The following is a 13,020-nucleotide window of genomic DNA, read 5'->3' as shown; positions in this document are numbered from 1 at the left end:
CTCTTCACTTCTCCTTCCTTCCACCACCCGCCTCCATTTTTCCGTCGTAACACAAACTAAAAACATTATCAAGCGAGCCCTTAGCAGCAGGTGAAACGAGGTTGCCAGAAAAGGTTTAGTGTAAATGAAATGCTTTCCAAAAGCAGCACCTAAACAAAGCACTTCAAGTGCTGCAGTTCTATTAAAAATTTCAATACACTTCTAACAGAATCACTTTCACTAGAACACTCATGAACAGAAGTGTTTTCTAAAGAAGCACTTCCAAACAAACACTATGGACTCTTCTGCCAACCATTGACGTACCCTTGAAAGAAAATTCAGCAGACTTTCAGGCAACCGCGATTCGAACTCTGTACGCCAAGAAGGTGATGAAGAACCATTCAAGGATCAATCAACTCATACGAAAAGATTTCGAAAGAGATGCAGAACTGTGATTAATTCCCCAACGGATAAATATCGACAACCATATTCAGGCAAAGTATAGAACAGAAACCAGCCGGCGACCCCCATGCACATACACCATGAGCAAAAGTGAAGGCAGCAACATATTTCAAAGGGTGGAGGTCACAGGTATGGAGCCATCATCTCTAATGTATGGTGCACACTAAAAACAGAGTTAGCGGACGAAAAGTATGTATTATACATCTATCTACGACAAAAAACCGCTTCTCAAATCCCAAAAGAAATCCCTAATCTTGAATTTGATCGTAGTCCCCGTTCTCCGGAGATTGATGTGGTGCACGAACTCCTCTTCCTGTCAATTCGTAAGCACCGGTGCCTCTAGCATCTGGACCACCTCTCCAATCTGTGGGCCGTGAAGGTGCGACATGCATGCCCTGAAGCATGAAGTGACTTCCCCCCATAGGTTGCTGATCTTCATTCCCCCTGACGAGAGGTCTTCCAGAAGGGTCGAGTGTTGGGTGGAAGCCTCCGCTCATCATTTCCCCTGGCGATGGTAACTTGGCGGCAGAAGCATCACCCTTTACACCAGCAGTCGCATCCTTCTTGGCATCAATCTGAAATGTTCCGACAATAACCTGTGGGTGCAACGAAGTAGTGTTACATAAATACCGCAGAACCAATTTTCAAACAAGCTAACTGAAACGAGCAGAGATTTCAGTTAAGAAGAAAGGGTTAAAATGCCCCAATGCCAAATAACATGGAAAAATCAATTTGAGCATCAGATGACATCCAAACCCCCTACTGCTTCGATGCAGAGACACATAGGACACTAGTATCTTATGCCACAGTTGTGCACTCAAACAATATTACAGACATTATTCAACAAAATGTGAACTTGCTAAAATATTACCTGCACAGGGCCTGCAGCCTTCAGGGGCCCACCAACTCCACCGCCGATGATTTGCCCATCTGTATTAGATAGGCATACACTGAGCCCACCAGCCCTCCCTCCAAGGTCAGTACGTACATAAGATCCAGACAACGAAATAATCTCAAAGCGACCCTAACATCAGAAAGAAACCATTACACTTTGATGAACTAAACATGAGGGAGATGATCAAGAAGCCACAGTTCCATCCGTCAAGTTGTCTGGTATTATAAAGGACTTAGCCAGACATATATTAATCTTTGGAGGAACTAACAAAATATTTTTTTTGCAAGAATATGCAGACCTTTAAGAAATTTAAATTTTTGTTTCACACGTCCAAAATTTCTAAGATAGAAAAGCATAGGCATATTTTGAAACTAATATTTTTTATTTCCACATAAACCACTTTAGGCCAAGCAAAAAAGGAAATCAAAAGAAAGGAATCTTGACGTCGTCATTTCCTCCCTTTTCTCCTGCCTAACTACACACACACAGAGATAGAGCAATGGCACATTGCACAACTATAATTTGTAGCAATGAACTCTACCTGAATAACTTGGACACTACTAAAATCAAAATTCAGCCACCTATCACTATGGATGGCACTTTTTCATCAATCATACGATGGCTTCATGAGTAGAATATACAGGGCACTGTAAGAACTATACAGTCAAAATATATTTTACTTAAAAGATTTTTTTATTCAGATACGTCTAAAAATAAATTAGAAGCAAGTGAGAATTGTTATCAGGCTCGCAGCTTTGCCGTATCTCAGTTTAGCTGAATGAACGGACCAATAAAAAAATCCATGTACACAAAAAAATAATGGCTGAACTTGTACATTTAACCTCCATCTGAACCCACACTGATAACTACACCTGTTAGTTGCCAATAGTGAGCAACTAAGTTACAGTTGCCCTATTTTTGTCCACCGAGAATCTAATACCACCTGGGAGGTTCACTAGTCCAAAGCGTTGCCATTTGATTTTATAATCACAGTGACACAAGTATCCACTCATATACACATACCTTGAACAAAGCACTGAATATGATACTCCAAAAGCACAAATACAATATATTCCAAGATACTTAATGTTTCTGAAACTTGGAAAGGCTGAAGACAAAAATTACCTCATATGTAATGTTGCCTCCCGAAGTAGCTGGCTGGCGGAGAGATGCATTTGAGATGGTACCAGAAGCAGATAGAATGCATATTTCACGCTTGCTCTGTTGCATGAAAAACATGATTTTCTGGCCCACATCCTGTTAGACATTTCACTAAACTGTGTGAGCACATAACAAATAAAGAAAACACAATAACGGGAAAACTGTATAACTACTGCACCAAAAGTAAGTTTAGGCAAGATAAACAAGGTAAGTTCAGGCAACTATGGATGTAGTAAAAATACAACAGTAACTGCCCCAAAGGAAAAAGGAAACCACTTCTGCAAGGTTGTTCACAAAACCCACAAACAAACTCAAGGAAATATTCTATATCCCATATCAGCCCGTTACACATTAAAACAATGTGAAAATAAAAAATCCATTCATGCAATCAAATAAGAAAGAGCTATATTCCAGAATCTGCAATTTATAAAACAAAAAAAAAAAACACACACACACACACACACTTGATTGAAGGGGAAAAACATGAATTAAACTGTCATGGTATTCCTTCTTTGAGAATTCATTAGGAAATTCATACCTCCCCAGCAGCAACAGTTAAAACATGTGGTGTAAAACCTTGCCCTGCATTGCCTGCATCAACCAATTAAGAGTACCACATGAGTGTTTTAAATTATGATTATTTATACCACAAAACAAGCCACTTTGGACTACAGTATTGACATCACTTTAAAAACTATACTCGGTATTACCGAAACTAAACACTAGGTAACTATCCTTCAAAAGCAAAAACATAAGAGCTTCTTATCAATAACTTACTATCAAGCTAACCAAAGTTTCCACTCCAAAAAGTGTGATCTCGGAAGATTTTGGTTCATGTAAATTAAAGTTACCAAATTGCCTTATCTTCTCTTTTTACTTCCCAAAAGCTTATCATTCAAACAGATGGGGAAGTTATTCTACTCCAATTTTAAAATTGACAGCCAACTATGCCCACCATTTAGCAATAATTAAACTGAACACTACCAAAAGGTGAGAACACCGAACAATGCAATCGAAAACACTTATAAATTTAAGCATCGGAACAAAACCTTTAAAATTGCAACGTATTCACAATAAACCATTAACAAATAAAAACACAGAAAACAGGGCAGCCACTGCGAAACATAGCAAATAAAAAAAAAAACACAAATAAAATCGAAGCAATTCGCAACAACCCACCGAGAACACGAAATTTCACAACGAAACACAAATAGGGTATTTCCAGAACACCCACTCATAACCATCAAGTTTCAATCTTTCCACAGCAATGCTACCAAAAACTTAAAACCCAAATCGAAATTGAAGAAATTAGCAAAAAAAAAAAAATTGAAGAATTTCACTACCCAATTGCAAAAAAAAAAAAACAAAAAAAAAATTCTAAAAGAGTATTTATTTGCGACCCACCGAGAGAAAACTGCTGAGATTTTTTGGTCGACCCAGAAAACGAAGGCGAGACGGCGCCGTGTTGGTCCTTCTTCTCCTTGGAGGACGAGGAGTGAGACGACGTCGTCGCTGCCTTCTTGGCCGCCAGAGCCTGCTCCGGCGTGCCATACTTTCTGGGCCGCCCCCGCTTCCTTTTCGCGGGCTCAAGTGGCGAGGTCACCGCCGAGGAGGGCACCGAGTGAGAGTACAACATGTGGGACCCATAAGTTGAGTGGGTGTTGGGCAAGAGCCCATTGGTTGGAGAGGGAGTGGTTGCGGCTGTGGAAGTGGCGGCGGGGGCCGTCGTCGTGGTGGGGTGTTGGAAGTAGGAGCTCAGTTGGTTTTCATTCGGTTCCATTCGGAGTTTTAGAGAGAGAGAGAGAGAAAGAGAGAGAGCGTCTGTGTCGAATAAACAAAATAATTATTTTATTTTTCTTCTTTTTATTTTATTTTTGGTTGGTTTTCTTGGTTTGCGCTTTTAATTGTGTGGTGTGATTTTGGCCGTCGGATTGGGTTTTAGGTTTGATTTGACATTTAGACTCCAGTCAACAAGTTCACAAATTACATTTTTTTTTTCAACAAAAAAATAAACTTTTATTTTAAACTACAAACTACAAACTAGTGTTACTCGTCATCTGTAACTAAAAGGTTTTAGATTTCAGCAGATTCAATACCACATTATGTCAATCTTATTGTGCGACTTAATTCAAGTTTCTATCAATTTTAGAGTAAATTATAGCAGTATAAAAAAATTAAACAAAAAAACGATGCAAAATCGAGTATAAGAATACGAATTTACTATCTTTCCAACTAGTGTAACTCACATAAGAAATTCATATTTTATAAATATTGAGGCCTTTGTCGAGTTTTAGCTCTTGTTTCTTCATTACAAGTGTGACCTTTTGTAAGTCGTTGACGTGCTCGACATATAAGTCATCTTAATGTTAGATCGAGTCCACAAAACTTTACAAAAATTACTTTTATTATACATTTTTTTTTATTATAAATAATATTCTGCACGAATCTACGTTGAAAAAATAAATAGTAGATTGAAAAAGAAAGCCATAGCAATCCCCAATTAATGTTTGGGTGGGACAACTTCAGTTAATTTGGCACCTCACCAGTCACCACCAACCTTATGTTGCTTCTCCAAAAGATACCTACCTGTTAGTGGGGCTATATGCTCAAAAGTTGATATAACTAATTATCAGTGTTTGTTGAAATATTTGCAAATTGAATATCAACTTTTTTATTTTATTTTTTTGGTTTGTACACCACAAGAACAATGATATGAATGCTATTTTTGTCGAATAATGATAGTTCAATTGTAATTTTTTTTGGTCAAAAGAGTTCAATTATAATTGCTCTTAGCACATATGAGTTAGATCAATCAGCCTTAGTAAAATTATGCACTCGATAGACGAATCTTTTAGTTTTAATACTTAAATTTCACAACATGAATCACGATGAAGGAAAAAAGTATATTTTAAACTTTAGAATATATATATATATATATATAACCGGAAGACAAAGAGGTAAATCATTCGTAATTTTAAAAGTACCGTTCCCTAATTAGGATTTTTAAATAAAACAATTTAAACAAAAAAAAAAACAAACCAACACAATAAAACTACACATTTTTCCTTTAACTATTCAAAATAAAAATATATAAAATAAATAAGATTACAAGTAAAAATAACATAAAAAAAGAAAAGAAAATTACGCGTGCGGAAAGAGGTTAGTAAATGATGAAGTGACATGCTTTGTTCAATAAAATCCAAAAGCAAAGTGGCAGTTGTTTCGGTTAAAAAGAGGGAAACCGTTTTATTCAAAACAAGAAGAAACCGAAAAAGTGAATCCTTTTGTTCCTCTTTCTCCCTCCTTTCGAAACCTTTTCGTTTTCTGGTTTTCTCTCCAGCAGTTTGTCGACATAAAACCGCACATAACAGCATGGATCCTCTTCGAAACGTCGATAAATTTCGAGACTTCTGTGTCTAACTACAGCGATTTGATCATGCATGAGAGCAGCACGGATTTGGTAGAAGGAGCAAGCATGAAGAACAACACTGGGATCACATCGTTGAAGCAGCAATACGGTCAGTACTGTAATTTTTCTCTCTTCCCCTTGATTGGCGTTGTAGTAAATACCTAAGGGATTTTCGCTATAAGAGCGACCCCAAGTTCCCTGCTTTGCGAGGGTCGGAGATTATCGCTCGAGGGATAAAAATTACGAAGTATAGAATACTCTGGAGCAACGTAGATATTCACGGCATAATGTGTTGGTACAGGTGGAGATCATGGAAGTAAAGGAATGGTGCAACTTGAAGTCGATGGAGGAGAATTAGATTTGCTTGATGGGATGTATGATAAGCCACTTTCATGCTTCGGTTGTGGCATTGGATGGTTCTCGTGAGTTTCTAGTTCAAGATTCTTACTTTTTTCTTTCTTTTTAAGGGACGATAGTGATTGATGTTTTGCGTGTTTTGTAGAGCACAAACATCTATTAAGTACGAGGTGGATTGTTTGTCCTCCCATTTCCATACTCTTTTCATCTCTTCCTGTTTGTGTGATAACGGTTAAATCACGTCAACATTTTATATTAATTTTTTTATAAAAGTAATAAAACAAAAAGTAATAGAAATATAAAATGTTGACGTGGCTTAACCGTAACCACACAGACAGGAGGGGATGTGAAGAGTATGGAAATGGGAGGGCACACAATCCACCTCCATTAAGTACAAGCATAAAGTGAGACTGATGGATGAATATGTGTTAGGATTAAGATGCTCACTTTTAATTTGAATTGAAGGATGCTAGAGAATTTTTTTTTTTTTTTTTTTTTGCGGTTTTTCTAGGGTACAAACACGAATTAATACCAATACTTAAGCGACCCATAATATGGTGTACTAAATCAATCAAACGGTTTGGTAGGACTCTTAGAAGTGGTTTTAAACAACTAGACATGTTATACATGTGTTCTTGTTGAGTGCGTGTTTGTCCTGTAGACAGAACTAAAGATTATAGGATCGATGCTTGTGACAGGTTTCTCTTGGGATTTGCCTTTCCACCACTATGGTATTATGCTACAGTCCTTTACTTTGGGAACCACCTTAAAGACCCCAGGGAACGACCTGGCCTTGCAGCATCTGCCATTGCAGTAAGAAATTATGCAGATTTTTTCCTACAATTTTTTTGTCTTTTGATGTTTGGTGTTGACATTTTGTTTCCTCTTGTGCTGAAAACTTGCACCGGTGCAGGCTTTAATTTGCTCGGTCATCGTCGCGGTTGCTCTACTCGTTGTTTTCTGCTTGCAGTAGCAGCTGGTGTTATGTCATTTCAAGAGAAGGATAGAATTTCTGCCACAAATTGTTGGCAAATCTTATCATTTGCGACGGTATTGTTGTAACAATTTAGTGACTGTCTTCAAAAGTAGATCTCAAGTTTGTGTCGTTTGAGTTTTCATTGTCTCAAGATTATGCTGGACAACCATTGCAGAATAGAGCAAGAAACAAGGATCGCTATTTCTTGCACAACATCCCGATTCCCAAATTTAAAGAAGAATATCAAATGACATTAAAATTTGAAGATATCTCATGGGAATCAGTTAAACAGAACTCACACCAAACACATACAATGATGAAAGAGATAACACAAACACAAGTTAACGCGAGCACATACACAGAGAGTACGAAGTTCTGGCGTGTATTGTAGATACTACAGCCAGGAAACCATGGCTCCTGTCACATGTTTGATATATTCACACGAAAAGGTTTTGCGTAGCTTAGCAATTTACACAATCATCTACCGCACTTCTAAATTTTCTCCTTTAGGGCCTCCTCGCCTGCGGTCTCTTTGTCTTTGATAGAAAGCGAGGCCACGTTAAGTAATTGTGAGCTCTTAAGTCCCTCTAGCTGCAATACGGTGCATAATTTGGTGAGTTATATAACGAAACAGGAGGTTGTTACAGTTAAAACGAAGATCAAAAGCCAATTCAATCAGTATCATACATATCTCAAACATGCCACCACAAGGAACGTTTTAGTTATCAAAGTTATCGAGCAAAACCTGCATCTTACTAGTCATCCAATGAGTTGGTGCCTATCTTCCCCCAATTATCACATAATCGTAAGATCTACGGAGTTCATGAATTATATCTATATCTTGCCTTTGCAATTTAACACTTGGTTTCACAACTTTATTTAACATAATTTATCGCCCTATAGGCGATATGTTGTTCAAAACTTAACAATGCCTCTTACCCAATGTTCATATTAATCTCAAAGTAAAGGAGGATTACAAACTCCAGAAATTACCTCAGTGCATGTTTCTTGGTATGCTGCTGAAAGTGTGCTATACTTTTTCTGCAACTCGGACAATTCAGCCTGTAGCTTTTCGTAATCAGACACAGACGGACCCCCTAACTTTTGTTGAACAAACCTGTCAAAAAATTGAATATCAAAATCAAAGTACGTCTTAACATTTGTCGATGCACACTGCATTTGTTAGTTCAAACTAGACTAAGCAGCAAAACACAATTAAGCACAACTACCCAACATCTGCAAGACAGCAACAGTAGTAGATGGAAGCGGAATATCCTAGTTACAACAATTCTCTCTGTTCATGAACGATTTATATCACTCGGTTCCAGGGAAAACACTTAAAGAAGTACTATGAGCATCATGGTTCAGTTTATACGATGATTACTGATTGATTACACATCCTCAAGGTCCTCAATAATGTGAAAAATTACCACCAATCAAGCAAAAAGAACAAATTGACAATGAAAAGTACCATTTCTCACGAAGAATTGACACAACTGAAATAGCATTCAGACTAAACCTCGCGAACAAGGATCACGTAATTGCATAGCAACCATCATATGTTCAAGGCTCTCACAATTCTCAACACGGTTCACACATACTCAAGGTGTATTATAAACTGGTCCGAAGGGGTTGACAATCTAAGCAAAAATGTGCAATGAGAACGAGATGTAAAAGCTAACATCGAAAAAGCTAACATCTATCTTTTGATGTAGAAGAATATGTAGCTAATAATAACATCTGAATTCTTGAGCAAATATTCAACAAATCCACATGAAATTAACCTAATTGAGTTGAGCTAGCAAAAAATCTAAAACTTGATCTAGGCTCAAATAAATTTTAGAACACAGAATCAAAGAAATGAACTCACTCAAGTGCAGAGGAAGGCTTCTCATTCTGCTCATACAAAGCAACCAGAACTGTCCCAGAAAAAATTCACAAAATTATATAAAACAACAACAACAATAATGCCTTTTTCCCACCAAGTGGGGCCGTCTGTATGAATCATAGAATGTCGGTTTTGCGTCAAATCTTCGGTTAGCAATTCACAAAATTATATGAAAAAGTTACAGAAAACATGAAATTAATCCAACAACAAAAAAACCCAACCCACAAAAATAAATGAGGAAAAGTCCGAAACTTCAACAAACCTTTGGTGAGGGCATCAAGAACTCCACTGGATTCTAAGTACTTCCTGAATGCTTCCTTCTTTGCTTCTTTTTCCTGACAAAATGCATTCATCCACCAGGAAATGGGTAAAGATTGAAACTTTTTCATGGGAAAAAAAAACCCAAAAAAATGAAATAAAAATTGAATCTTTTACCTCTTTGTAGTGAAACATGATGTTCTTCTCCTTCTTCTTCTTGTATTTTCTTTGATCTGCCGAGGTGGGGTGGGTGGGATGGGGGATTTCTTGGGTTGTATCTCCATAGCTGTAAGTGAGAAGCTTTTATGGCATGGACATGGGCTTACCTGTTGGTGCAGCCAACGGTCCAAAGAGATAAGTGGGTCAAACCATTGCTTTCGTCGTTTCTTGAACGTATGGGCCTTCATTATTTCAAATAAACAACCAAATACAAAGCACAATCGTCCTGTTCGACGAAAGTTGTAAACTTTCAAAAACTTTTTCGTGCAAGTTTCCAAAAAAAAAATCTTTTTTTTTTTTTTAACAAACAATATTATCTATACTGATGGTTGGAAGGGGAGTGGGTAAACCTCACAATAAGCTAGTAGTAATATAATTCAAATTCGCATTTAATCAGAAGCAAACCTAAACTTATTACTTACAAACGAAGATAAATACTACCAGACTGTAGTATTTTGGAGGCAGTTTCAAACCTTTAATTAAAAGGTGTAAATAACCCGAGTAAAGTCTGACGTCACATTCCTACCGAACCATCCTTGAATCGGACCCCTTACTATAAATAGGTGGCCCAAAACCCCCAACCAGTGAGATCAGAAAGCGACAGGTTTTTTTATGCCACTGTGAGAGTCCAAACATCACTCGCCGGAACTCCTCCTCCTCCGCCCTCGCGGCTCCCGGAATTCATCAAGACGCTCAAGCTCTCAGGTAAGCTCTCTCTCTCTCTCTCTCTCTCTCTCTCTTTTCCTTTCGTTGTAATTTGATGAAATGGGGCAAAAATGGCAGCTTGGAAAACGCCTTCGTTTCGATTCGATTGGTTAGGGTGTTTTATGTTGTCCTCTTATCAGACCATGCAAGATGAAATCTTTAAGGTTGTCGGAAGTGTTTTTGTTGGGTTTTTCTCGTGAAGGTTCAGGTCTTTTTCCTTAATTAATTTAGTGCATGCAAATGGGTAACCAGATTATAGACGATTCCGCTGTTTCGGTGATAACTAGGTTTCAATTGTTAGAAACTACTTAAAAGTCTAGAACTTGGATTTGTTGCAATTTTCGCAAGGGCGGTGCTATCCACGCACCTATTTTTACTTTTCACACAACCTTTAATTTTAAGCCGTTGGATCGAATGAACCGGAGAAGATCAAAGAACAACAATTAACAAGGGTGTGTGGGAGGTAAAATGGGTGTGTGCATAGCATTACCCTTTCGCAATTCGGATATATGGTTGCGGGGCTCATATTTGTTCAAGCTTTTACTTTTCACACAACCTTTAATTTTAAGCCGTTGGATCGAATGAATTAGAGAAGATCAAAGAACAACAATTAAAAAGGGGTGTGTGGGAGGTAAAAATGGGTGTGTGCATAACACTACCCTTTCGCAATTCGGATATATGGTTGCGGGGTCATATGTGTTCAAGCTTGTTCTTTTCCCCTAAACCCGATTTCTTTCCTGAATAGGCAATGTGAAACTTATTTTAGCAGATATTCTCTTGGGATTTCTTAGTTTGCTTTTAGATTGCATATTTTGCTTACACAGTGTGGGAAAACTTGGAATTATAGAATTTAGGTGAAAATATGAATTTGAAACGTGTTTCATTGATATGCTGCTTTCGGGGTTCTGGTAAAAGATTGTGAATATCGATCAAATTAACATATGTCATTGCTAGGGTGTCATTACTTGGTTCTCCTTGTAAAATGCATTCTAGTTTCCGTTAGTTTATCAGTATTTGTTTGACATGAGCTTTTAAGTGTTTCTAAATATGGACAACCGGTGACTTTTAGATTTGTATCCTTTTATGTCAATGGAGGTGCTTTAGTTATTGTTTGGCTACACATTTTTAGAACTGTACTGATACAGCGGAGCATGCTCTCAGCACGTTTTTATGTGTCCAGATGATATTATGACGGGTCAAAAGAAGTCTGCAAATGATGCTCATGAAGTATTCACCTGTGATGATGACATCCTACATGAGATCCTACTCCGTCTGCCAGAGAAATCTGTTTTCAGTTTAATACTCGTATCGAAGAGGTGGCTTCATGTGATATGTAGCCCTTCTTTTCGATGTGATTACCATGCTCGATGGAAAGTAAATTATCATCTTTTGGGCTTCTTTGTGTGCAACCATCTTTACCTCGGAATATCTAAATATGGCATGCGGCGGCCCCTAACAGAGCCCGCAATTCATTTTTTGTCAGCCTGTGAGGAAGGTGATAATCTAATGGTTTCTGCACCCAAACAGCTTGGTTACTTTCTTGGCACTTCCAATGGCCTACTTCTTTTTGGCCGCCATCCAATGACATATACGGTGTGGAACCCAGTCAGCAAACAGCTATGCAAACTTCCTCAACCTCAGCAGTTCTATCAAAGTTTGTGCATGGCATTCCTCACTGTCGAAGATGACTGTTTTAATGACGCAGTCCACTACAAGGTTATTCGGGCAAAATGTAACTGCAGACGGGAATCTAAAACTGTCTCCATTGAGACTTACTCTTCAATCAGCGGTACATGGAAGCATTTCACTCTCACTTGCTCTTCAACATTTGCATTGCGTCCTTGGAGAGAGGCTACTGTAGTTAATGGTATCCTACACTGGTTTGCAACCCAGGGAAACCTAGCCATTTATGATCCACGTCTTGGAAACAGGCGTATAAATCTGCTTAAATTACCAGAAGGGAGGATTTCTCAAGATTATGATGAGTGCGTTCTTGGGCATTCTTCAGATGGGCTTTTGCAGTATGGTCAGAGCAGTACGTCTGGCGTGGAAATATGGGTTCTCGAGGCCGGAGAAAGTAGTTTCTCATCGATCAGCACAGGCAATGTGCAGTCACAGAAGAAGTGGAATTTGAGGTACAGACTCGGTTTCAAGGCGATGTGGAAGCAGAATCCAGACCATGGAAAGCATTCGAAAGAAGCTAAACTTATGGCATTCCTTCATCAGAATTCCGAGTATATCTTCATAAGAGCTGGATGGAACATATATTTCTTCCACCTGAAAAGCCAGAAGCTTAAAGAGATTCGATATCTTGGTCGTGACCCTTCGATTCAATGGGATGACAGCACAGTGGTGCCTTTCTATAGACCGTCTTGGCCACGCTCTTCTTTATGTCCCTGGATGTAGACTACGGCTTGCTGAATTGCCATTTCCGACGAGCAAACTGTTTGAAAATCTGTATCAAATGGATCCCTGTCGTGCCTTGGGTTTCATTTGAATTTTTCGTTCTGCGGTTTGAGATGTTCGTGTATATGTGTCAGACGGTGTTTTTTATTTTTCGTTAAGGCTTTGTTGTTGTTTGCGAACATGTGATGGAAAGTAGAACATTAGAAAAATTTATTTTTCACGAAAATTTAAGATCGACACGAATATTTTGTTCTGACGAGGTCAACTCCTCATCCAAGAACGAGAGAATCAACTGACAAAAATAA

The 13,020-nt window shown here is 38.2% G+C and overlaps 4 protein-coding genes across 6 annotated transcripts; 2 read left to right on the top strand and 2 right to left on the bottom strand.

Moving 5' to 3' along the window:
- Positions 1–409: 409 nt before the first annotated feature.
- LOC126593918 (AT-hook motif nuclear-localized protein 14-like) lies at positions 410–4,341 on the bottom strand. Its single transcript, XM_050260088.1, has 5 exons — positions 3,902–4,341; positions 3,036–3,088; positions 2,462–2,593; positions 1,313–1,465; positions 410–1,037 (listed from the first exon to the last, which is right to left on the bottom strand). The coding sequence occupies exons 1-5, from the start codon at positions 4,275–4,277 to the stop codon at positions 690–692; spliced, it is 1,062 nt and encodes a 353-aa protein (XP_050116045.1). The 5' UTR covers positions 4,278–4,341; the 3' UTR covers positions 410–689.
- A 1,496-nt stretch (positions 4,342–5,837) lies between these two features.
- LOC126594545 (60S ribosomal protein L18a-like protein) lies at positions 5,838–7,374 on the top strand. The gene is made up of 4 exons (XM_050260908.1): positions 5,838–6,015; positions 6,208–6,328; positions 6,962–7,076; positions 7,177–7,374. Exons 1-4 carry the CDS (start codon positions 5,934–5,936, stop codon positions 7,234–7,236), a joined length of 378 nt encoding a protein of 125 aa, XP_050116865.1. The 5' UTR covers positions 5,838–5,933; the 3' UTR covers positions 7,237–7,374.
- A 94-nt stretch (positions 7,375–7,468) lies between these two features.
- Positions 7,469–9,670, bottom strand: LOC126594546 (uncharacterized). Its single transcript, XM_050260909.1, has 5 exons — positions 9,563–9,670; positions 9,390–9,462; positions 9,110–9,158; positions 8,233–8,356; positions 7,469–7,830 (listed from the first exon to the last, which is right to left on the bottom strand). Exons 1-5 carry the CDS (start codon positions 9,578–9,580, stop codon positions 7,732–7,734), a joined length of 363 nt encoding a protein of 120 aa, XP_050116866.1. The 5' UTR covers positions 9,581–9,670; the 3' UTR covers positions 7,469–7,731.
- A 492-nt stretch (positions 9,671–10,162) lies between these two features.
- Positions 10,163–12,941, top strand: LOC126593663 (F-box protein At5g03970). 3 transcript variants are annotated; one of them, XM_050259752.1, is made up of 2 exons: positions 10,163–10,309; positions 11,471–12,941. In XM_050259752.1, the coding sequence occupies exon 2, from the start codon at positions 11,480–11,482 to the stop codon at positions 12,713–12,715; it is 1,236 nt and encodes a 411-aa protein (XP_050115709.1). In that variant the 5' UTR covers positions 10,163–10,309; positions 11,471–11,479; the 3' UTR covers positions 12,716–12,941. The 3 variants fall into 3 exon arrangements, with proteins under 3 accessions (XP_050115709.1, XP_050115712.1, XP_050115710.1); XM_050259755.1 differs by having other exon boundaries at positions 10,164–10,309; positions 11,490–12,941; XM_050259753.1 differs by having other exon boundaries at positions 10,174–10,309; positions 11,455–12,941.
- Positions 12,942–13,020: the final 79 nt, after the last annotated feature.

Source organism: Malus sylvestris, chromosome 12, assembly GCF_916048215.2.
Source record: "Malus sylvestris chromosome 12, drMalSylv7.2, whole genome shotgun sequence".
Classification (NCBI taxonomy): Eukaryota; Viridiplantae; Streptophyta; class Magnoliopsida; order Rosales; family Rosaceae; genus Malus; species Malus sylvestris.
This window is presented reverse-complemented; position numbering and strand designations above follow the sequence as displayed.

Excerpts from the sequence above, each read along its gene's own strand:
- LOC126594546 (XM_050260909.1), bottom strand. Across the intron at positions 9,159-9,389 it reads TCTTGATGCCCTCACCAAAG|TTCTGGTTGCTTTGTATGAG; the intron begins GTTTGTTGAAGT and ends TTTCTGGGACAG. Across the intron at positions 7,831-8,232 it reads ACCAAGAAACATGCACTGAG|CTAGAGGGACTTAAGAGCTC; the intron begins GTAATTTCTGGA and ends ACCGTATTGCAG.
- LOC126593918 (XM_050260088.1), bottom strand. The coding sequence starts at position 4,277 with ATGGAACCGAATGAAAACCAACTGAGCTCCTACTTCCAACACCCCACC. Across the intron at positions 2,594-3,035 it reads TAACTGTTGCTGCTGGGGAG|GATGTGGGCCAGAAAATCAT; the intron begins GTATGAATTTCC and ends AATGTCTAACAG. Across the intron at positions 1,038-1,312 it reads AGGCTGCAGGCCCTGTGCAG|GTTATTGTCGGAACATTTCA; the intron begins GTAATATTTTAG and ends TTGCACCCACAG.
- LOC126593663 (XM_050259752.1), top strand. The coding sequence starts at position 11,480 with ATGTGTCCAGATGATATTATGACGGGTCAAAAGAAGTCTGCAAATGAT.
- LOC126594545 (XM_050260908.1), top strand. The coding sequence starts at position 5,934 with ATGCATGAGAGCAGCACGGATTTGGTAGAAGGAGCAAGCATGAAGAAC. Across the intron at positions 6,016-6,207 it reads ATCGTTGAAGCAGCAATACG|GTGGAGATCATGGAAGTAAA; the intron begins GTCAGTACTGTA and ends GTGTTGGTACAG. Across the intron at positions 7,077-7,176 it reads TTGCAGCATCTGCCATTGCA|GCTTTAATTTGCTCGGTCAT; the intron begins GTAAGAAATTAT and ends GCACCGGTGCAG.